Raw genomic sequence first — 25694 nt, 5'->3', positions numbered from 1 at the left:
ACCCATGATTGAGCTATGTGTGGGGAGCTTGGAGCCCAACATTCCAAGGCAGACATTGCAGCCAGGTCAGTAGAGAAGCCAGGACCCTGGGGAGCTAGCAAAGGAGACTTTGCACTTAAATCTGGTGGCACTAATGCATCCTAAGGACGGATCGAAATTGTGAGTCTAATCCCTCTCTGCTCCCCAGAAACTGCAGTTTGGTGGGGTTGAGGAGGAATCATTTCTTTCACCCCACAGTGTTAGGAGAAATGTTTGTATGTTTGCTCTTGCTCTGTCTTTGGGTTAATTATTCCTTTGTAAAAGCTAATCTGATGTAAAATGGCTAAATAGAACTGGGTAATTGGACCCCTAAAAATGGGAGAACATTCAGTGGGGGCTCTAGCCAGTGTCAGAGAAGAGAGATCCTGCCCAAACTCTTCAGGGTACTTGGTGAACCCTGGGGGAAGGGCGAAATATGAGAACCCTGGCCTCCAGAGAGTGGGGTCTGTGCGCAGTTTGTACGCTGTCTCCTCCGTTAGATTTTGAATTCCTTATGGGCAAGGACTATATTTCAATCTTTCTTTGTATCTCTAGCACTTAGTGCAGTGCCTGGGACTTTGCATCTACTGCCCTGCCTGGTTTCAAGTCTGTGGAAAAAGATCCTCCCTTTTGCCATCCATCCCCAGCCCCACTCTCCTGGCTCTTTTTTTTTTTTTAAACCTCCCGTTTTAAAATCAATACTAAGTATTGTTTCCAAGGCAAAAGAGGGGTATGGGCTGGGCAAAAAGGAGCTATGTGACTTACCCAGGGTCACACAGCCAGGAAACAGCTGAGATCAGATTTGAACCCAGGACCTCTCATCTGTAGGCCTGGCACTCTATTCAATGAGTCACCTGTCTCTCTTGCCTCCTTTTGTGAATTGTCTCCCCTTCTAGATTACAAACTCCTTCGGGACTCTTTCTATTTATTAATTGTATCTCAATGGTGCCTGGAACATAGTAATAGTAGTAGTCTCTAGGTAACTGAGGATGACGTTTGTCTTTGTGCGTTTTCATCTGTGATAGATGAGTGTGCACAAAGATACTTATGCGTGAAGGAGATTTAAGTGGAAAAGTCAATGCACAGAGACAGTCCCACTCTCTTGGCGTTGGAAGCCTGGGTCCAGTGGCACGAAAAATCATTACACCTGGAGACTTCCTCAGCTGCATTGGATGGCCGTGTTGTCTTTTGTGCTCCAACATGCCCTGAGCACTCCACAGTGCTTTGCTGCGTCGCCCTCTCAACTGTTTAACCTTCTTATTGGTTTCTTCTGTCTGTTTGGCTGAAGCAGTCTTTACATGATGGGAGAGCAAAGCCTTAGTTCACCAGGGGTCTATGACCCGATTGCTACCCTCACAAGGTTTAGCCGGACTGTCGAAGCCGTTGCCCCGGGGTGTGGCCGCTGCCACATGCTAGCAGCTACTGGGAGCCACAAGTTAGTGCTGGGTGTCAGGTGAGGGTCAGAGGCTGGAGAGCTGCCCTAGGAGGGCACGACAAGCCCTCCATACCAGAGGTACTGCTCCTCCCTGAGCACCCTATACACCCCTAGTAGGTTCTTAATTACTGTTTTTTGGATATTAGATAACTCTTGCTTATTAAATGCTTGGTGACTAACTGGACTGTGGCCTCTGTGGGCATAGCCTTTGGAACTTGTCACATTCTCATCTCTCATTAGTGGCAGTGATAATCCATTGAGGCCAGATATGACTTTTGGAAATGGCCAAGCCTTATTAAGAGGACAGGGATGGGGGCCACTGGATTTGGTCAGATATGACACAAAAGAGGCGAGACGGGAGAGGAAGTGGCCCCTTTGGTGGATGTGGCTTGGAACCACCACTAATACTACAAAGGGTTGCTTTTCCTACCAAAAAAGGTTGGGTTCTAACATGCCCATGGGGGCCTGGTTGGAATGGCAGTGCCCCTCCTCTACTCCAAGGGTCCTATTGCAATATATTGGAGTGGGTGAGTCTGCCCCTATGGGTTACTTTAAGTCTCATTACTGTATGCTTTGCACAGTAAGTATTCCAGAATAGGGACTAAAGTGTTGGACTCAGTGTTAAGCTTCTAGGGTTGTCCTATGATGAAAGGCACATAGCTCAGTACCAGGCCTTTGACCCTAGCTCTGGAGCTAGAAGGAACCTCAGGTATCATGCCTTCGGGCCCATTCCCTTCATTTGACAGAGAAAGAAACTGAGGCACAGGAAGGGGAAGAGACCTATACAAGGGCACCCAGGAAGCAAGTGGCAGAGACAAAGACAAGTGGGAAAGAAAGAGCACCAGAGAAGAGTCTTTTTTGCTCAGGCAGGTGATATTCTAGGACCTGAGGTTGTGGTTCAGAGCATTCCTCTACTGATCTCAAAATATCCAGGGTCATCTCCCTTTTCTTTCCTCTCCTCTCCCAAGCTGCACCTGAGAATGCAGTGTCTTCAGTGCCCGTGATCCTGAAGGCTAGGGCTACTGACTGCAACTAGAAATCAATATAGTGTTGGGAGGTGGGACGGGCTTTCTCCAGGCTTCTTCGTGCTTGATGGAGATGGAGCACACCTATGGCAAGCAGGTATCTGCCTTCCAGAACAGGACTGAGTAAGCTATCCCTCAGTTCTTGTTAACTATGATAGAGCTAGAAAGTGAAAACCACCTCAGAAAAGACACCAGCTTTAGTGGATGTGAGAGCCATCTCCTCCTCTCTTCTGGTCAAATGCTGGCCTCTGCGGGACACGGAGGGCCCATTCCACCTTCTTAGTAAGGCTCGTCCCCATTCATGCACAGGATCCAGATCACCAGATTGGTGCAGTAAAAATGATGTAGTAGATATTTCACGGATTGACAAAAGGGCAAAATGACAAATGTGGGAAGGGATGTGGGGAAATGAGTGGGACTGAGGACAGATCAAACCACTGTGAAGAGCAATTTGGAATTACACCTGGAATTAGAAAAACTCTATGTATCTACCCTGAGCCCCAGCAATGCTACTGCTGGCTCTGTTTCCCAAGGAGATCAGGGAAAAAGGAAAATAATCCATGTGTCCCAAAGATTTTCTAGCAACTCTCTTGGTGATGAAGAACTGGACACTGAGATGCCCATCAATTGGGGAATGGTTAAACAAGTTGTGGTGTATGATTGAGACGGAGTACCACTATACCCTAAGAAACAAAGAGGAGGCTATTTTTTTAAAAACTGGAAAGAACTACAGGGGATGATGAAGAGTGAAATCAGTAGGATCAAGAGAACATTATATACAGCTACAGGACTAATACTTGAAGAGTATCTTGTGAAAGTCACCTCTAAAGAAATATAAATAGAAAATGAAAAATAGAAATGAAAGGCATAATATATACATATATATATATAAAGCTGTTTGCCAGATGATGGCTCCAATGGTTTCGTGAGGGGAAAGGGGCTGAGAATACCTGGAAATATTTTTTAAAGAAAAAAAAAACTTTGTCATAAAAAAAATTTAATTTTTTTAAAATTTATTTTATGAAGGACAGCTGGGTGGCTCAGTGGATGGAGAACCAGGCCTAGAAATGGGAGATTCTAGGTTAGAATCTGGCCTCAGATTCTTCCTAGCTGTGTGACCCTGGGCAAGTCACTTGACCCCCATTGCCTAGCCCTTACCACTCTTCTGCCTTGGAAACAATACATAGTATTGATTCTAAGATGGAAGGGAAGGGTTTAAATTTTTATTGGGAAAAACTTATTAATTTTTAAAAAATAATTTTAAATTGATAATCTAATTTAAATTTTTTTACTTTGTTTTATTTCATTTTAATTTTTTTAATTATTAAAACATTTTAAAATCCTGGACTGAAACCAATCAGTTCAAAATTACAGGTTAGATTGTTGGTTATTTTCCTAAAGACCTCCCAGCCAGAAAAAGCATATAAAAATGTTTATAAAGTTCATTTGTTCTTTGCCTTTTTACCTACAGTCCCACGGATGGGAACCAGCAAGATATGATAGCCATAATGAAGGAATTCACCATGCCACTACGTCCCCCACATTGTTGTAAGCACTACCTCACAAATTGCTCGTGGTAACAGTTTTTTAATGTTTTTCTGATTCAAAGAGGGGGCTTACCATTATCGGGATACAAAATAATTTCCATGTAATTCAGAAAGAATATCTCGTCTATACTGACCATATTAAGCCTTTCTCCTGACATGGAACTTGTCACTTGGTTATGCCTTTGAAGTTCTGAAAGGAAAAAAAACCAAAAACACAGTTCAATGTCAATGAGTCATTCTTCTTGAACTTGGAGAAAGAGCAAGCGCCTCTGGAGTATCAAGGACTAGCGTGTAGCTAGGACGGGGAATACAAAGAAAATGACAAGAATGTTTTGAGACCTTCAAAGTATCCTTCATGAAGACAATGATGAATTCTTACAGAAAACAGTGATTTTCAGGTCACAGGGGTGTGCTCTAGCGGCGAGCTGGAGGGCAGTTTTTTTAGGACAGAAGAGCAATAAAGATGGCTAGAGATTGATTAGAGGGCAGTGACTCCTCAATGTCTTCTAAAATCCAATGGCTCGGGAGTAGAGAAAGTATAGAATTATAAAATATTTTATATCAAAGAGTAGAATAACAACATCGGAATGAACTGGTTTTCTGCCTGTCGTACTACTCAAATTCACTGGGGCAGATGGAAAGCACATTGATGCCAAGATAAATGACTTTCCTGGGTTACCTCGATTTTGTACCTACACTATTTACATTAGGATTGAATCTTATGCTTCCTGAGCAAGGGAGTAAGTTGAGTCTCTACAAAAGCAATCGTCAATCCTGCTTACTGTCGCTCCATTCCCCAAAGCGGACCTCCAGAGACTGTGCCTCAGTGGAACAGTGCTGTTCAGATCAGTGATCCCTGGCTCACGCAACCTTCTCTTCACTTAGCCAGTCATTTCCCCGCCACCTCTTGCTCTGAGAGTTGTAATTGTAATAGTGCCACTCCCCCATTGCCTCAATTGCCCTATTACTTCACTGACTGTCTTTGTGGCATCACAGACCATAATTTTCTTACCTGGACACCACTCAGCTCTAAACACTATCTCCTCCAAAGAATATAAGTTTCTTGAGGCTGTCAGCATAAAATCTGGATGCCTCAGTTTACCTCTGCCCTTTTTGAGAAACCCCAGTACCAAGCACACCTGTTTTGGGTTGAACTGTAGACCTGGAGCTATTTGGGGACCTTAGTGTGGGTGGGTTCTGTGGACATAGCAAAAATGTTGAGTGCCTTTATTTGTCTTGGATGCTTCTCCAGAGGCCCAGCTCTTAGTTTGACCCTTTCTTTTCTAATTGTAGTGACCACTCCATGACACCCAAGGCTGGCTACAAAGAGGTGTGTAGCCTGCCTGCAGCTTGTTCTCCAGAGGGTGTGAGACACCCCCACCCCACCCCACCCTCTTCGGAGTTGTCAATCTAGCGCAGTTAGCTCTCCCAGGGATCTGTGGCCAGAGCAACCAGACTCTCCAGTTTCGGGGCACAGCTCTGTGTGGGGGCCTAATTACTGAACCCCTTCTCCATAGAGTGACTTTCCTGACTATTTAATAGTTCTGTTTTTTACAAGGGCAATGACTACCTTTTTTCCTTTGTATCCCTAGCTTGGCACAAAGTAAGGGCTTAATAAATGCTTTTCATTCATTCTTCCTACATATACAATTCCCCATACTGATTACGTGAAAGGTCAAAACAACTTCACTGGGCACTACATGAATGGCTTTCTTTCCCCTGTTTAGTGCCTTGAATCAAAAGCACAGCTCTGTAAATGTGGCAGCTTCCAGATCAGTTCAGCATTTCAGACCATTCACTCCCTTCTTCTGTAAATTCACAGGGCCCGGGGTCAGATCTCCCTAAAAGCCAAGACTGCTGTGAAAAGTTGTGCTGTCTTAATGTGGAGTTCATCACAGAGGGCACAATTCTGGAGGCATGTCTGCTATGTGACATGCTACTGAGCAGGTAGACTAGCAGAGAAGTGACACACAGTAGGACTTGTGCATGCAATATGCACCATCAAGCTTCTCAGCCAGAGCTTACTTTTTTCCTCTCCCAATGGTCTCTGGAATGGAATGGCCAACCAAAATGACTGAGGAAGAACTGAAATCCGACAATAATAGTAAGGAGATGATGAGAAGATCCAGGTGTCCTTGACACAAAGCCACCAGGCCTAGACCGCATTTCAGGGGCCTTACCAGTGGATGTGATTACTGAATTTCTGTTACGACCTTAAAAAACTAGGCAGAATTCAAAAAGGCTGCAGACGGGCCAACAATTCCAATTTCCTTTTTCTTTTTCAACACTTACCTTCCATCATAGAATCAATGGTTCTAAGGCAGAAGAGCAGTAAAGGCTAGGCAATGAGGGTTAAGTGACTTGCCCAGGGTCACACAGCTAGGAAGTGTCTGAGGCCAGATTTGAACTCTAGGCCTGGCTCTCAATCCACTGAGCCACCCAGCTGCCCCCCCAAATCCCAATTTTTAAAATGGGTAGATTCTACAGAACCTAGGCTAGTGAACTGCATAAGCTTCCTGATAAAACTCAAGAGCATATTCTTCCACTTGAAAAGCCCTGGGCAGCTAGGTGGCACTGCAATAGATAGAATGCCAGGTTTGGAATCAGCAATACTCTTTTTCCCGAGTTCAAATCTGGCCTCGGACACTTCCTAGCTGTGTGACCTTGGGCAAATCACTTCACCGTTTGCCTTGGTTTCCTCATCTATAAAATGCACTGGAGGAAGAAATGGCAAACCACTGATATCTTTGCCCAGAAAACCCCAAAAGGGCTCACAAAGATTGGCTATGAGTGAACCACAACCAGCACTACTTGGAAAAGCAAGTAGAAATATCTAGCAGCCAGTGTGGGGTCATGAGGAGCATGTCAAGTCAAGGGCAAAGAAAGCATTGATTTGTTTTGTTTGACTCTACTCAGCATAATGTGAGTTAGTGAAACCTCTCAACTGCTCCCCAACCTACACAAGCAAAGATAACACACCCAAGAAAAAGGATGGGAAGGAAGGGCAATTGGGTTGCTGGTTTGTATTCTTTTGAAACCAACCTGAAACAAGCTCATTGGTCCATAAACTCTTGGAGGGCAGAGCCCAGGGTTTTTGCATTTCTTTATGGCCTCAGAAGCTCTAGCCAGCTCATGGCCCTTAATAAACGTTTGCCTCTGTGCCTGGAAGATTTATATTCACAGAAGGCGGCGGCAAAGTATATAGTATATAGGTGGGGGCAGGGGGGGCAGACATAGCAGACTCTCTCTGTTTCATTTTTAATGGGGTCAGTGGGGGCGAAACGATACACAAAGATTTCAGCAAGGTTCTTGAAAGCCTCTCATAATAAATAGCCTTGGGAGGCAGCTGATTGGGCCAGTGGCTAGAGGGCTGGACTTAGAATTCTCCCTCAGATATTTACTGTGGTCATTTCCAGTCCACCTGCCTTGTAATCTTCAATGCAGTACTATCAGCTTGCTTGCTCTTCTTCTATGAGGCATTCCATCTCTTGGCCCCAGGCATTTTCTCTGTCCCCAACCCTGGAATGTTTTCTTTACATTTTCATTTTAACCCTTTATCTTCTGTCCTAGCATCAATTCCTTTTTCTTTTTTTAGACCCTTACCTTTTGTCTTAGAACCAGTTACTGTGTATTGTTTCCAAGGCAGAAGAGCAGTTAGGGTTAGGCAATGGAGGTTAAGTGACTTGCCCAGGGTCGCACAGTGAGGAACTGTCTAAAGCCATAACTGAACCCAGGACCTCCCATCTCTGGGCCTGGCTCTCAACCCACTGAACCACCTAGCTGCCCCCTGAGGCCAAATTTGAACCCAAGTCCTCCTAAATCCAGGCCTGATGCTCCAGCCACTAGCTGCTTCCCCACCCCCAATATTTTCTCTCCTCTACTTACTGGCTTCCCTAGCTTCAAGACCCAACTAAAATTGCATCGCCTACAGGAAGCCTTTCTCAAATCCTCACTTCCTACTTATCCTATATATACCTTGTTTGTATATTGCTTGTTGCCCCTGCCACTCGACTGTGAGTCCCCTGAAGAATAGGGATAGTCCTTGCCTTCTTTTTGTATCTCCAGTGTTTGGCACATAGCAGGCACTTAATACTTGACCGACTGATCCTGGGCAAGTCACTTAACCTCTTTCCTTAGCTTCCTCAACTGTACAAAGGAGGATCAGAATACTTCCTCCTTCCCCAATCATTTGAGACATTTGTAAAGCAAAGCAAAGTCAGGCATGGATGTTTAAATAGTTGTTCCCCCAGCCCCCCCCCCACCCGCCTCCACTTTGTGTGCAAGATGGACTTGGAAGGTGACCCAGTTACCTCAGGGACTAGGTTTTAATAAAGAATCAGGCAGACTAGTAATTCACAGAACAATATCTTTATTATGGGACAACCTGTTATGTAACGGTGTTACTTAGAGCACTAGAGGAGGGAGTAATGGGAGAGGAGAAAGGGTGTAAGCAGACATAAGATCCGGTCCCTGGAGTCTGGGGGGTTCTGGATTGCAGGTATCTGTCCAAGGGATCTGTTGCTGTCCAAGGTAGGCCACCTGAAGGAGAAGCCGCCCCGAGACCGGGCACATTCAAGATTCCCTCTCGACTTTGGTTGTTACAGAGGATATCAGGTTTATTGACATCTTCGTATCACAGTAGGTGCCCCTTTTATGATGGTCACTCTTCACAGAACTAGCCATGGGCTAAGTAGAAAATAATCTGTGAACCACTGTTATGAGCTACTTCTTGGGGTGAAAAGTGACGAGGGCAAGGTGAATGGGAAGGTTCCTATTTCTGGGTAATTATCTACGACTGCCATTAAATGAACTTGGAACTGGGCCCACGGCGATTCCCTCCCTGGCAGAAGTCCTATTCTTGGTCCCACTCTATATTTTAATGCAATGACTCAGAAGTTTATCAAATATACAAGTGACAAGTTAGGAGACACAGCCAGCTAGGACTGGGATGTGGAAGTCTCATTTTGAGATATTTGAAGGGCTGCCAAAGTGACTTTTCTGATTGTAGGACCATGTCATGCTTCTGCTCAATAAACTCAGTGGCTCACTAGTACCGCCACACCAGAAAGCATTTGTAAAGGCTTACTCTGTATCAAGCACTGTGCTAAGTGCTGAGGATACAAAGGCAAAAATCTGTCCCCACTCTCAAGTTTACATTCTAATGGGAGACACAACACATAAAAAACTAGCTATGTACAAGATATATGCCAAGTGGATATATATAGAGGTCACCTCAATAGGGGCATGCCAGAGAAGGCCTTCTACAAAAAGTGGAATTTGAAGGAAACCAGGAAAATTAAGAGGCAGAAGTGAGGAGAGCATACTACATGGAGACAGCAAGTACAAAGGCCCAGAGATGGGAAATGGAACATTTAGCTCCTATATATAGAGTATGTGGAGGGGAGTAAAAGTGTAAAGGTGGGAATGGACTGGGTAGGGAAGAGATTTAAATACCTAAGGACTCACATTTGACTCCTCTCAGCACTATTGGCCTACCTGCTGTTCCTCATACACAATGATCCACTTCCCACCTCATACTGGTTGTCTCCTATGACCCTTCTTACCTCTGCCTTGTGACATTTCTGGCTTCAAGATCTGGCTCAAAGGCTTCCTGGTCCCTCCAGGCACTTGAACACATTATTTTCTATGTTGTACCTCACATCAGTGTCTATGAGTTCCTAGGAGGCCTGGGTTGTTTTCCTTTTTTGCCTATCCTTGAATCTTTGGCGCTTGGCACAGTGGAGGCCTTAATGAATGCCTAAAATCTTGGCATTCTATTTGGTCTCAAAAGGCACAACTAGGGACACCAGGGGACAAGCCTCAGAGAGGAAGATTCTGGCTCAACAGAATCTTGAGAAAGTTGGGATTCTAGAGTCACACTTGTGCTTTAGGAACATTAATTTGCCAGTTATTTGGAGGATGGATGGGAGCCAGGGCTCCCCCAATATTCTAGGCAAGAGCCCAAATGAGCCCCTCAACTAGGGTGGTAGTAATTGAGAAAGGGAAGGATACACGAGCTGCTGTGGAGGCAGCTGAATGGTTCTTCTAGATGCATTATACAAAAGAACAGGGCACTACACCTTGGAATGGGGGACAGACATAAGCAGCACTGAAATATGAGGAACAGCAACATTTCATGAGATCTTCCTGTGCCAGGAGTCCAGAATTAGAGAATGCCTTTAAAACTGACTCTGGCAGTGGATCATCACTGAGGGCTGCCATTGATCAACTACAGGTTACCAGAGGAGACTGCATTTGATCTGTGTGAAGGGCTCCCAATAGTATGCCCACACTACAGTGGCACTGAGGACTACTGGCACTTCACCTTCAGGTGTTAAGTGTTGGTTGGACCCTGCTACATTTCAATGGCTCAGTCTGGCTCCTTGAGTGTTATGATTGGCCCTTAGGTGAGTGGACTCTGGAGTTCCCACTAATCGTTCATGTCCTTTGCTAGGGGAGGTGAGGTGGTTGGGGAAGCAGAACAATCTTGTTTCTGACAACAGAGGAAATGGGTGATTCAGGAAGCAGTTGAGGAAGGAGACCTATAAAGTCCTCTTTGTATCTCCAACTGATTCCTTATGTGCTTTGCACAGAACTCAAACTTCAATTTAACCACCTACGACAGGATAAAGTGGCAGAACAAATTTATTAATTCCCCCACATTTACCATTCAGAATATAAGGTTAGTGTGGCAAATACTCAGAGAGACTTGAAAGTGGGGCAAATAGAGATGAGACAAAACTTGTTTCCAGTTCCGAGCCTAAGCAACAGGCAAGGTCCCCAATGAAGACTTGCAAGTCCCATGAGTGGCTTTTTGAAATGTTCAAATCCAGCTTATTAATCCCACTTCTTCTTTGGGGTTTTCTCCTCCTCTCCCCTTCCCCCCCCCACTCCCACCCCCCTATATCTTTAGACAACTCTTAATCATACACACAGTTCATGGCCGAGGCCATTTTCTGGATGCACAAGAGATACATGGAGCTACTACCACTGAGCAAACACAACCTTGTTGTTATACTATGATCACAGACGAGTTACTAAGTAAAAATGAGGAACCACAAATCAATGATACTAGGCTTGTTTAAAGACTATTCTCCCCTTACAAAGCAGGTACAAGCACTAAATTAATAGGCGAATGAGTTTATTCTGGCTATGGTAGTCATGTTATTGGTCTCAGCATCAGTGTGTACAGGAAGTTTGTGTGCAATTACGATGAAGTGATGACTCCTTATACACATCAGCACATTTGGAACGGACAAAGCTATAAAATGTAATCAAGCATCACAGACAAATCAGGGTTAATGCAACAGCAAGAAGTGTTCCAGAACTTTAATACATACATCAATACAATATTTAAGAACCCTAAATTACACTCACTTCATCAGCCTAGAAACAAACAGGCTTGTCCGAAGAGCAAGCCTTCGGCTTCATCTCCCAACCACCGGCACTTGTAGCAAGCTCAACCAACAGCAATATACATCTCCAAATCATTTCAAAGAGAACGAGGATTGGTAGAAAACATAGAATTTCACAACTGCTTTCAATGAATCGAACTCCTTTAAAACAGGAGGAAGGGAAGAATGTTGTGCCCAGAGCTTTATGAAATTCTATTGGGGATCAAAATATATTTCTTTCTGAACAAATCCTAAAAGCTCTCATGACTAATAACGGCACTTCAGTATATACCTTCAGATACTCACAAGTGACTAAAGCTAAGTCACACTTAGAAACAGTACATCTTTGGATCCCCTAAAGCAACAGGGAGATTGTAGAGGAAAGGGAGAAATTAATTTCAATGCTTTTCTTAGAATTGTTCAAAATCATTTTGTTTCCAGTGTTATTTGGTCCAACTCATTAAGTATCTACTGAACTCTGACCAAGTCCTCCCCCACACAGCTAAGTGGGGAAGCAGAACAAAGAAACAGAAGACAGTCCCTACTCTCAAGGAGCTTATATTCTACATAACAAGACTCAAAACACACAGACACAGACACAAGGAGCTTATATTCTACATAACAAGACTCAACACACACAAGGAGCTTATATTCTACATAACAACACTCAACACACACACACGCGCGCACACAACACACACACGCGCGCACACACGTGCACGCACACACACGCACACACGCTCACGCACAACACACACACGCGTGCACGCACACACACACGCACACACACGCGCACGTGCGCACACACACGCGCGCACACACACACCAATTAGGTAACAATGCAACTCTGTAGCGGACTGTAATCCCCCAAATGACCCGTATCGACATTAAACAGATACGGAAGGTTTCAGGAAAGGGATGGGACTTGGTATGGGTCCTCTGAAAGTGGGTAAGATTTATACAGGCAAAAAGGAGGGAAGAGACAATTCAGGTATGAGGGGAGGGAGCATTAGGGAGAAGTAAGAGCAAAAATTGCAAAGGGAGGAAAGAGTACAATCTACTTTTAGCATAGTGAGAAGACCCAAGTGGTTGAAATGTTGAGTATAAAACTAATCGATCAATATAAAACAATTGATCAATAACTTTTTGACCTGGCACATAACCCAGTTTTCTCTCTCCTAAAACTACCTCTTGCCAAACTCTAAGGAACACCCCCAATTTCTATAGTACTCTAGGAGTTGGTAGATGACTGTCTAAATTTTACCCCCAATGTATTCATTCACACAATCTGAGCCATTCTTTTCTTGTTACAAGGCTAAATAAGGCATAGCCTTCTCACATATTGAGAATAGAAGTGAACACTGCTCTCTAAAAGGTGGTGACACTGGGAGGCTGGACAATTACTATCATGAAGTCACTACCTCTGCTCACCTTCTTTGTATTTGGGGGGAATGCTCACACTTTATTTTGGAATGAAAACCCTATGTCTCCACTTGACCGCCTAGCTCTGCCTCCAGATCATTTTTGGCTAGTTTCCAAAACCAAATCATCCCTCAAAAGAGCAAGATTTGCCATTCCCAGAAACACAAATTCCAGAGAATGTAGTCATTTTAATGCCAGTTTACCTGTGTAGGAGACAACATGATACAGTAGAGCAAGTACTGGACCAGGAGTTAGAAGACTTGAGGTATAAATCCCAACTCTGATACTAACTGGAAAAGGGCCCTTCACTGACTTCATCCTATTGTCCTCATCTAGAAATGAGATCAACTCTAATATATCTCTGAAAGCTAAAATTATTTTACCTAAATTCTGTTGTTTTGTTTAAAAAGAATAATCTTGATAAAAGTCACATATTTGGGATTTTGAATTTCTTACAATTGATTGCTAGAAGAACTTGAGGACAGGGACTATGTTCTATGTTTCTTTGAATTCCTTAAAATGGCTAGCAAAGTGCACTTGTACAGTAGATGCTCAACAATATTTACTGATTATCCTGGCCAAAAGTGGCCCAAATGATCTAGGTCCCAGGGTTATTAGATAATTTCTGGTTTTGCCCCACTCTTCTTCAGTAGTTCCTTCTCTCCTCTCCCCCCATTCTATGTTAGTTATTCCCCATGGCTCAAACGGAAGGAGAAAAACAGACATGGATTTCTTTTACCTCAAAAATGTTCACTGAGCTCAGTGAAAATGTGTTCAAACTAACACCATCAGTAGTTTACTGCCTATCATACAGTAAGAGTATAAAATATTAACTCTATCAGTGATAGTCAAATGCATGATTAACTTTTAAGTTTTAAGAGCTTAATTTAAAACAAAAATGAACAACAAATACTATATATTTATTTTAAATGAATTCTCTTGGATCCTGACTACTAAAATGAACAAATGACAAAGAAATTCAGTTGATGAATTTCACTCACTAGAAAAAGCAAATTCAAAGCCAGCTCTTTCAACCTACTAAAAATCTAAGATATAACACAGGCACATATACATGCACACACATATTCATTTGCACACACATTCAAACACGTAGCCTACATGATGTTCCATTAAGCCCCAAATGACAAGTACAACACACACTCACCCAAGCATGGCAGGAAGAGCTTCTCTGCCCCCATATGCCATACAATGCGACACAAACACTGGATGGAGTGTGAGTTTGTAGTTCACATCACTGTCAATGGATTTTTCTGATACCACAAGAATATAGCAATGTAAAATGGATTTCTTTTCCTCCTTATGTGAACATTTATGCTACTAATAACTGCTTCTGTCAGAGGAAAGGAGAAATAGGTTAATGAGAAAAAGTTAGGAGGCAACAGGAAAGAGAACTAGAAATTCCTAAACTAGGAATAGGTAATTTCCCACTAAATTACACAATCATCAGTTGTCATCCCTCACTAAACCAAATAGCTAAGATTTGAGAAAGCTGTAGGCTGAACTGTGTTAAAATGCCCAGTTCCCAAATGTAATGGTGGCTTTTCATAAGTTTAAGTAACTTCTTCCTTTCATGTAAACTCCAAGTCTTCCATTTCTCAATCACTAACTAAAGTTCACTTTCAACTATGATAAGTGGTTTTGTATCCCATCCAAAGTTTTACACAACCAAAGGCAGGAGCATATACATATAGGAACCACATGTTTTAAGCCACATTATTTAAAATCTAAATTTACAGAAAAATCAAGAATTCAACTTTCATGGAAAATATGAATAATCTTCTTGAACCTTATATCTTTGAAAAAACATTGCTACCTCCCCCGATCCCACAGTTTCTTCCCCAATGCAATCAGAAATGGATTGGTCCATTTCAATCTATATACTACTACAGCTTTTCAACTGGGGGAAGAGTGGGTAGGGGAGATAAGAGCTATCTTTATTCTCCACTGTAACCATCCCTCTAGTGGCAAAGATCTTCCTGAAGATCTAACTGAAGTCTTCATCTCTGGATATTTCGTGACTATGGTTCAATGATAATCATTAATTTCATCGGTAATGGAAATATTCTGTTTATAATTATTCATTTTTATAGAAAAATCTGTGAAAGGCGATCTCTGAAGTGAGAAAGAATAAAAAAATACTATGTTACAGGTGCTATGCAAACTTTCTAAGCTGGTTTATATTAGTTTTTTTTTTAATGACAAAAAAAAATGCACTTAATTATGATGCCCATAAAATGTCAGGAAATATCTGATCTCTGTGGGCAAATTTTGGTATTACCAATGAATGAACCCTGGAAAATGACATCCACAAAAAAGCTTACAGAGAGAGATTAAAGAAAATGTGTGTGTGTTCGCTCGCACGCGCGTGTGCACACATATACATGTGTTGAAGGAGACAGGGCAAGGGAAGAAGCATCAAAATGCCACTCTATGTAATCCATGATACAGAATGCTAATTTGTCAACTGCACCATGGTAGGTAGCACCATTGTCATGTTCCTTCCAGGCCAATGAGTCAAGATTCTTGGGTAGACTGAGAAGGGAAAGATTAGGCAAGAGCAAGAGCAGAGCAAATGTGGGATGGGTATAAATCCAATATGTAAACATGACTGATCAATGGTATCTCTGTATGAAGGCCTCAGGATCCACATACTTCATTCGTATATACAGTTTCAATAGACACCTCTGCCATGTTGTCAGTTTTTAACTGCAACCTGTATGTGGTCATTCTTAAATTGTATGAGAATTTTAAAATATGAGGGCCTCAAAGTAACAAAAACTATGAATATTGCAGGTAGTATTAATTCTTTCACTTCAGAAAAAGGCTTTTATATACATTGTGGTAAGTACAGAATATACAGGAAACAGCTATATGTACAAAAGTGCATTATAATGTAATATTATAGTGTAATAATACAGTGATAAGAGATCAAGGGAAATCCTGATTTAACCACTTCGTTCAATAATTCAGAGAACTTGAAAACTGCTCAGATCAGTCAATTTTATCCTTGTTTTGGTTTTGATTTTGGGCTATATAACTATTGACCTTTGAAAATGAAAAACCAATTTGAAATCTCATCAGCTATAAAATGTTTTAAATCTACTTTCATTTCTTTCATTGCTTTTGACAACATAGTTATTGAATTCCAGACACACAAAAGCTCAGAATAGTGAAGAGTGAACTATCAGAACGAAACTAAACATCAGTAATGGGAATCTGCTAACCATCTTTCTAAAACTTTCAGACAGATAACTAAACACTAACTCTGTCAACTTAACAAGCTTAATGGATCAACTGAAAAACAAGCAGTCCCAAGAATGGGAAGAGTCTTGGCTTTCAATTCCATTCAAGCCATCCAGATGAAGCCTTCAAACAAACTTAAGGAATTCTTCCTCGTTTCTATAGTTAAGATGCACATGCGTGGTTAGAGCCATGCCCCAAGTCACACAGAGCCCTGCGGCACCATCTCCAAAGGTTCTACTCATCACAATGATAGAAAAATACATTTTATAACAAATCTTCAACTCTAACTATGGAACTTGGTGAAGACCAAATTAGTCTGCGTGTTGTGCTTAGTAAGAACTTCATTTTGTGATTGAATGAATATGTGAATAGATAAATTATTGAATGTATTAATGAATCAATGAAAAATGAATGAATTAACTTTTGAATTAATGAATAAAAGAATGAACAAAAGAAAAAAAAGAACTTCATTTTGAAGTGTTTGAAAAGCTTTAATTTAATAATGGTGCTAAGAGGCTGAAAATCACTTAAGAATAGGTACCTAAAAAGAGGAAAGCAACTGTTGTATTCTCCACAGTCCAACTGAAATTCAATTGTCAATGTTCCTTTGAAGCCTTTTTAGTAAGTAAACTATTTCTAAAGGAAGTAAAAACTATTGATGATCTGAAATTATCCAAGTGGAGCACTTATGTCCCAGGCCCAAGGATGGCAGCAATGCCTGGGGAGCCAATTAGCAAAGCTCCTATAACTCAGTTGCTTCTCTTACTCATTAAAAAGAATCTAGTTTTAGGAATAAAAGTAGAAAAGACTTTTAAAAAATTCCACAAGTATCAATACTGCAGTGGGAATGTGGGAATATGCTGTCTGACTCTCTAGATATCCAGCTATAAATTAAGATAACCTGCCCAAAAATTTTAAGAGAAAACTCTGTTAAAAATGATGGCATTAAAAGCAGGTGCCATTCCTATAAGGGTCCAAACTACATTATTTGTTCTTAGGTAGCATGAAAAGGAGCTCTTTCAATAGGAATAGCCCAAAGATAGGTCTGTGACAGAAAAAGAAGTTAATCGTCTACATAAATTCTTATCTAGCTCCAGAGGCCTTGGTGGGTAATAATTACACTTAAAGAATTAAAATACTGAAAGAGAAGGATTGATACACTTTAATTGGGTCTGCACTATAAAAAGCATTTCTAAATCTAGATCTAAATTTTCACCTAACATAATGTATACTTGTTCTTTCCAGGTCAAAAAACAATCATGTTTTCAAATTTGGTCAAGCCTGGTAGAAGGAACAACCTAACATAGTACAAATGTCCATGCACCCCAAATTAACTTACATATGTAATGCAGGACAAATCAAAATGTTAAGGGCTTCTTTACAGAACAAGGCAAAAGCAATTTGTATAGAAAAAAGGAGCAAAAATACCAAAGGGCACAGTAAAGAAAAAAGCTGACAAAGGTGGTCTTGCCTTGCCAGATTTGAGAACAAATTATTACCAAGAGGTTATTATCAAAACAATCTGGTACTTTACAAAAAATGTAGAAATCAATCAATGGAATAAACTAGATAAATCAAACATCCGAGCAAAAGAATTAAAAAGACTGAGCAGAGGATTCATTATTTAACTAGCAAAAACTGGTTGGCAATTTAGTGGGAAAGGGATTCAGACTCACATTTTACATATTGTACCTTAGTAAATTCCAGCTGAAAGACAAACATAAAAGTACATAAGAAAATGTAATAAAGTGTTTATCGCAATTATGGAAGGGGGATGGATTTTTTCCAATTCAAATAGAAGACAACAAAACTGATGTGTCTAGCTATATATATGCAAAAACTTTCTGTACAAGAAAACTCAATATAATTTTTAAAAAGGAATAGATTGGGGGAAATATTTAGGGTCAATTATGATACAGATTGATATCTAAACTCCATAAGAACCATAAAAAAATTTTTAGTGGTAACCACCCCCTACCCAAGCTGATCAAAAACGAATTACTAACCACTTGAAAACTACTTAACCTTGCTAAAAATAAAAGAAATGCCTACTAAAACCAACCTAACAAACTAGCAAAAATAACTAAAAGCAATAGGTGTTGCTATGGAACAACTCTGGCAGAAACGTATGACCACAAAATCTTTCTGGAGAGTTGTCTGACCAGTGCAAGTTACCAAACAGAATCATGCCCTGAAAATGTCTTTATTTTCAGAGGCATCTGACTTCCAAAAAACCTGGAAGTAACCTAAATAACTACTGACATGGAAATGGTGAAATAAACCATGTTACATGAATGGAATACTAGGATGTAATTAAGATGGCCAAGTTGGAGGAACACAAAGAAATCTGGAAAGACTTTGATGAAATAATGTGATATTAAACAGCAGAAACAGTAAAACAGAATATATATAAATAACAGAGAAGAGGAAAAGGGAAAGAACCAAGAAGCCCAAGTGGGACCAGAAAAAAGAATATCTACACACACACACAGTTCAAATTTAGCCTTAAAGAGATTTCCCTTCTGTTTCTGAACTCAAATGCACATTTGAGTTGTAAACATGGAGTCACATCACAAATTTTACCACCACTGAGTCCAAGAATCAGAACTATTTAAAAAAAAGAGCAAACATGGGCTATTTGCTGCACCAAATCTATGAGGAGTCCAGAATGTCAGTGTCCTGGGATTCATTTTGCAATTTTGTCTTTATTCAATGGAATGCTGGTTTGGTCAAAGAACTGCTGATTTTATGTCATCTGACCAAATTTTGCATGGAAGATGGCATTCAACTTAAAAACTAGTTGAGACAGCAGATCAAATGATCCCCCCCCCCAATTTAATTCCTTTCTAATGAAGAAGACAGTTTTGTTGAACTGAAAGTTGAGTGGCACTATCTTTGTCAGAACCTACAATTTCTTCATGTGGGAAGCCCTGCAGTAAGGAACCTACCAATGTAGACTACATCTACTGTACTGTACAATGGGTCACCTTAGAGATTCACCTGGAGCAATGAGAGGTGTCACATAGATGAGGTGAGATCTGACCCCAGGTTTACCTGCTTTGAAGGCTTACTCCCTAGCCGTTATTTTGTATCAGGTTGAAAACACTTGAAACCCTCGGAAGGAGGGGGGAGAAAAGAAAGTTGAAGTGAAGTTATCATAAGTTGTTCTGCTATATCTATAAAAATTCATCCTATCTGGATTAATAAATCAATTGTAATTAATATATTCAAATCATTCAATGAATGATCTCCATAGAAATAACAAGTCTCATTTTTGTTATATATCTAAATGATTAATTTGATTAAAAAAAAACAACATAAGAAAAAACTAGTCTGTTTCTGTTGAGTTATCATGGCCAGGAAGGGAACTCAAGGTTTTCCAAGGTTAGGGCTGCAGAGCCCAGTCCCAGGGAACTATGGTTCCTTTATGAGGAACAGATCCAACTGGTGTGTTCATTACCTGTTGACTGGCCACAGAGTAATCAATCACCTGACTACGGCAACCCACAAAATAAGGAAAAATATAAAATGGCTTCAGTCATGTGACAGTGGCAGGAAAAAAAAGGAGAAGAGAATACTAATGCTCCAAATCATTAACAAGAGAGATGTAAAAACACTGAGGCATCACCTGAAACCCATCAACCTGGCAATGTTGGAGGGCTAAGGGAGACGGGTATACTAATGCACTACGGGTAAAGCTATGAAATGGTTCAACCATTCCAGAAAACAATTCAGAATTATAGTTAGAAAAGTTAGTTCTCTAATTGAGGAATTCCTGAACAAACTGGCTGTGATGGAATATCACTGCGCTGCCTAAAACAATGAGTAGGTTAATTTTTTAAAAACTTGCAAAGAAAGACCTACATGAAATAATGAGGAGTGAAATGAGTAGAATCAAGAAAACAGTCTATACAGTTGCAGATTTGGAGAATAACTGGTTAATGTCCACCTCCAGAAAAAGAACTGAGAAATAGAAACATGAAAGACATAGTTTATGTATACATATCACTTTGTTGGGTAATGCCTTCTGTGGTGCAGGAGGAGAGAGAGGATGGGGTGAGATACCTGGGAATAAATTCTTAAAAATTTAATTAAAAAAAAAGACTAAAATTTTAAAAGAAAAGTTCATATCCTTTGATCTAGTCCTACTACTCAGACTGAATAGAGGTCAATGATAGAAAGCAAAGTCCTCTAGGTACCAAAATAGCAGAGTAGAAGGAAAGTTTGGTGGCGGGGGGAGGGGAGGAGAGTCACACACCCAACTACTGAGGAATGGCAGAATAGACCATGCTGTTAGAAACCAGATGAAGAATTCAGAGAAACATGGTTAGAACTATATGAACTGATACAGAACAAAAAAAGGAACCAGAAGATTATTTACAATATAAATGAAGATCACAGTTCAAAGCAAATACAATGACATGTTGGTTTCAAAAGACTAATAGTAGTTTCACACAACTAATAGTTTCACACCACTAATATTAAAACATGCTTCTTTCTTTTCTACAAGTATAAAGTGACATGTGCAGTAAATTGCAATTGCAGTATTAGACGATTTAAGAAAAGGTAGTATGAAGGGGATATTTATTTCAGTGAACACTCTGTTAAAACAAAACATCAATATTTTTCCAAGATTTTTACAAAATGGATGAAGAATGCCTACTGTTCAGACCACAACATGCAGTTGGAATGGAAACCTCTCTATTTTTAACAGACACTGTGGATAGACAATGATCTGAGCCTAGATTTGAGTAGGAGCAAGAGAGCTGACTGGACTGCTTTTGGGAGAGTGTGCAGGGTTTTTAATAACCCCACATTTCACCCTAAAACAAAGGTCCACATTTTTGGCATTAAGATTCCTCCTGTGATACAGTATGGCGCAAGTCATGGAATACCCTAGTCTCTTAAGATGTAAAGTTGACCAAAAATCAACCAAAAGGCAATGGAGAGGCACATGGTGGGCATGAACCGGCTGCCACAAATTACCAAAGAGAATCTATACAGGAAAAGTGGTATAAAGGATACCGGTTAAATCTCTGACACAGAGCAAAGACAGCAGACTAATAAAATACACAAGATGATTATAATGGAAATGAAACCAAGAGAATTCGAACCAAATACAACTAATATTGATTTCACACAACTACTGTTACAGCATGCTTCCTTTCTGTTAAGAAATGGAAAACGATAATAGCATAAAGTGACATGTGCAGTCATTTGCAATTGCAATATTAGATAGTTTAAGGGAAGTTACTACGAAAGGGGTGGGCTAGTTCTGTATAAAGTAGGGATAACTGGTTAGCCAGTACACTCACTCCTCTGGTGTCCCCAATCCTCTTGGTACCCCGAAGATCTTGAGGAAGGGTCCGAGCACTGGGTGGACCCCTTTTGGAGGAGTTACAGGAGAACACAGACAAGAATCACAAAGGATGAACAAGAGTCACACAGGATAGGTTACTATTTTCTGCAAGGTTGCAAGGAGAACTCACATTGATGAGATCACAGATCCACTGAAGTGAGTTGAAACTGGGGAGGGATATCAGTGAAAGGGAAAAAGGCATCCAACTAAGGGGAGAATACAAATTCTCAAATATTCATTATCCAACATGCCCACATGGGTACAATATGAGAAATCAGCCAAGACAGGATACTATGAGGTTTGAGGGGAAATAGTCATCAAATTTTTCTTGAGTTCTATCTAACAGATGAGTCTTGAAGGTTATCACAGAATCAGACAGACTTTCAGTCAAAAGAAATGAGATGCAAATAAAGTTCTTCTGATTTCACAAACTCACACTGGATAAATTTCTATTTATCTGATGGACAAAAGATATTTTTTCAAACCAAAGAATAACAACTGTCCTGTTTTCCTTGGGGAAAAAAAAGCTCCACAGTAAAGCTAATCATAATCACTACCTTGAACTTCTTTCTTGGCTTAACTTTTCATGGTTCAGACTGTAAGAAATCTGTAAATAAATTTCTAAAGAGGTGTCAAACTCAATGCCACTGTTAAACCAGATTAAAATATCATTAGGAAATGTTTAACAAAACAAGCAAAAATACAATACCACAATGTAAATAATGTTATTTTGTGGTTTTCTAAGTCAATATGGAGTCTCATGGATCCATTTCTATTTGAATTTGACACACCTGGCTTAGAGCCATTATGTAGTCCAGCTAGTGCCTAGCTTTGCCCACTCTCTCTTAGAAAATTCTAGTTGTCTGGCCTTCTAGTTCCTGAACCAACAAAACCACGTAAGGGTGTTAAAAAGTAGAAAGGGGAAGCAGAGAAGCAGAATTAATGGGAGAAAACAATGGGATCTCTTATGAATGTGGTCTTGTAATACTTACAAAAAAAGTCACATTCTGATGTTCTGATAAATTACCCTAGTTCTTTTTCATTTGTCATTTTTCTTTCCCCTCAGTTTCATTACTTAACCCTCTTGGTACCAAAGTGAATTGAAATAAAGCCACCTCGAGACATCAAAGTGGGAATTTGGAGCATTTCTCCATAAATTACTTACTTAGAACTAAATACAGTACTGGAGAAGAATGTGGACTCTAGGGCATGAATATTCTGACTTGTTTCTTTTATAGAGCTACAATCACCCAAAAACATTTCATTCCCAAGAATATAATCATCTAACAATTATTTAAAAGCAGCCCATCAACTGTCAACACACCTAGACCCCATCATAAACTTCCCTATAGAAAGATTCGAAGTCTCTCTTAAGCCACTTAAAATTTTCGGTATTTCTAATACTCATTTAGACACACTACTATGAAAATACTTTAAAGAATGCCCTCGTTTCACACTATCTTACAAGGTGGTGATAAACTAGTTAATATAAACATGTACCTAGTTCATGATTATGGCAGACACTTTAAATTAGGTTCTGATGGAGAATTCCCATGGTTCAAGGTGTTCAGAAGAGTTTCCAAGGTTATTTATCACCAAGAAATTTTGTACATCAATCTCTTAGCAAGCTAGAAACCATTTACTCCAACTTAAAGGCTCAGGTTATGCTGAAGGAAATAAACTGAGTAGATCAAATTGAAAAGAAAAATCAATCTTAGAGAGAAAAAAAATCCTAAAAAGCTAGAGGCTCCCAAAGTGTCCAAAGGCTATTGTTCCCCCTTTAGAAGTTTTCTCACCCAATGACTATTCAGCAATGACAGATTTCCCCCCTACAATCACTGGGCTCATGTTCCAATGAAATTTTTACTTCACAAAGAATGGAAAGGAAGAGAAAAGAAGGTTCTAATCGTGTGTGTATATAACGTGATGAATAAATAACAGGTGAAGACACAGGACAATACTCTAAAAATACACAAACAGTACCTCACCTATAAGCCTGTCTTCTTGCCCCCAACACCACAAAAAAGGTTTTCAGCTGGGCATCAACAGAGAAACAGCAACCCTTTGGAAAAACTCAACTGGTGCTATTGCAGAGAGAATCAATTCATCTTGGAGAGTGACTTATAAATACAAAGCTACACATTGACATGAATGGATTTAACTACAAACCAACTTGTGAAGTCTTCTAACTTGGAAAAAGCCACTTTCATTATCACACTTAAGTTTGAGGAGTCAAATATTTACCTAAGTCATCAGCACAGCTCTATTCCAAAATTTGGTTTAAAAAAAATCTACATAAACTGTGAGGATAACATTAAGGCTTAGAAACCCCACGGCCAAATTCACCCTGGTCACATTAAAACATCAACATCTCCTTCATGATCTTCTTCGGTCACTTTTAAAGACAGCACTTCTTCATTAAGGAAGAGCCCACTCAGCCTCTCTTTGCGGGCCTGCCTCTGCTCCTTCAGCTGCCTCTTGCGGAAGGCCTTCTGCTGTAATTTCCGCTGCTTGGAACGTTTCTGGGAAAATCAATTTTTAAAGTGGAATCAGTTGTGGCACTCTCCCTCTCCGCAAGAACTCCACAGATCAAACTCCAAGATTCCAAATGCTAAGAGTGTCCAAATTCCATCACTATAACTCATATTGCTTGAGTAAAGAGGTCACAGCCTCTGACTTAGAAGTTTTAACACATACAGATTCCAGTATCCAATCTACATTTTTTCACCTGAAAACATCTTGCTACCTTATGTACATTTTTAGTGCTGAATCAAAAAGCACATAAGGAATTTCTAGCACCCACTATTATGGAGTAACAAGTAAACCACGGGAGAAATGAAGTAATACTCATTACGAAGCAGTTTAGTAATAGTGAGAAGTCACTAGTGTAAAGACTTGGCTTATGTACTATATGGCAAAGTAAGCTGGGCCACGTTCATTGATGTGTGCCCAGTCAAGCAGTAAAACTCTTAATCTGCCATAAGGCATCCTGGTAGTTTTATGCTGGGCATCATTTGGCAAATATTATTCTTTCCAAATTATCCCAAATGTTTTGTACACTGGACATGTTCAATCGTCCCTATGCCTTACAAGTGTGTCAATCAGCTAAATGGGGACGATGATGTGAATGGAAAGCTAATACTTAGAGCTCAGGCACTGAAGCTTTCCCCATTCCCCAAGTCAGGAGAGCACAAAGACTCAGTTTTAGTCACCAAAAAGACCCTCAAGAGAAACCTTCAAAACTCTTAGTTGACTGATTGAATCCATAGATCTCACTCAGCACATGCCTTTTAAGGTCTCTAAGCTTTGGAGAAAACAAAAAACTCATTCCAAAGAGTTTGCTATTTTTGTTGAACAAACATAACAGGATAAGATCTTTTTTAAACAGCAAGCAACCTGTTATGTATGGAAACCTGGAATGTGAATGGAAGAAGATGAACCTGATGATTCTGATTTTAAGCATGAGGCTACTCAGTGGGAGACTAGGCAGGTGGGCACTGATCCTTCTCTGGAAATCACTCTCTGTTCTTGAAGTCTCAGCTAGCAACTCCAGAACACATAAATGACCTTGTCTGAGATTTTAAAGCATCCCCAAATCAAGGTGAACTCTTAGCTCCCGAACTAAAAAAAAAGATGCAGTGTCCTGTAGGAGAACATCAAAATATGTTTAAAACAGAGAGAGCACTTCTTCTGAGAAGCATGTGGGGCATATATGTGAGGATCTAAAAAGGACTGCTCTTAGTAGGACTACAATGCCCCCCTCCAAGAGAGTGCCACTTTATGAAGAGGACTGGAGAAATGGAAAAAACAGTCAGAATCAATTAAAAAACACCAGCCTCAAAGAAAGAACTAAATCCAGAAAAGAACGAGGGATAAAGAAAAGCTTACTGGTGACTTCTCCTGAAAAAAAGTTACCTTACCACCATTATAATTTAAAACTTGGACCAATGAAAAATGATAAAATGATGCAGGTTTGCCTTCACTGAAAAATACAATGAAGGGATAATTTGTGGTTGCTCAAATAAGGGAAGTGACAAAAGATGACCCTTTGGAAGAGCAACCTAATGAAGCTGAAGTCTTTTAGAAGGGACCAAAACAGTTTGGTTTGGGGGGGGAGGGGTAACTAAGATGCATACAATTACCAAGAAACTGTCAATGATGTTCTCAAGCTTAGAAAGTTATGGAATGTAACATGTCGCTTGAGATCTATTTCTGGGATTCCCATTTGGA

At 40.4% G+C, this 25694-nt stretch overlaps 1 protein-coding gene across 3 annotated transcripts in view; it reads right to left on the bottom strand.

Moving 5' to 3' along the window:
* Positions 1-4051: 4051 nt before the first annotated feature.
* Positions 4052-25694, bottom strand: part of FAM199X (family with sequence similarity 199, X-linked) — a 49815-nt gene continuing 28172 nt past the window's right edge. For 2 of the 3 annotated variants that reach the window (XM_056809269.1, XM_001371759.3), the window contains exon 6: positions 10653-23986. In XM_056809269.1, coding sequence (XP_056665247.1) covers positions 23816-23986 — 171 coding nt within the window. In that variant the 3' untranslated portion in view covers positions 10653-23815. Of the gene's footprint in view, positions 4216-10652; positions 23987-25694 lie in introns of those variants that run through there. The other variant, XM_056809270.1, reaches the window with a different exon arrangement.

This window comes from Monodelphis domestica, chromosome X (genome assembly GCF_027887165.1).
Source record: "Monodelphis domestica isolate mMonDom1 chromosome X, mMonDom1.pri, whole genome shotgun sequence".
NCBI lineage: Eukaryota > Metazoa > Chordata > Mammalia > Didelphimorphia > Didelphidae > Monodelphis > Monodelphis domestica.
This window is presented reverse-complemented; position numbering and strand designations above follow the sequence as displayed.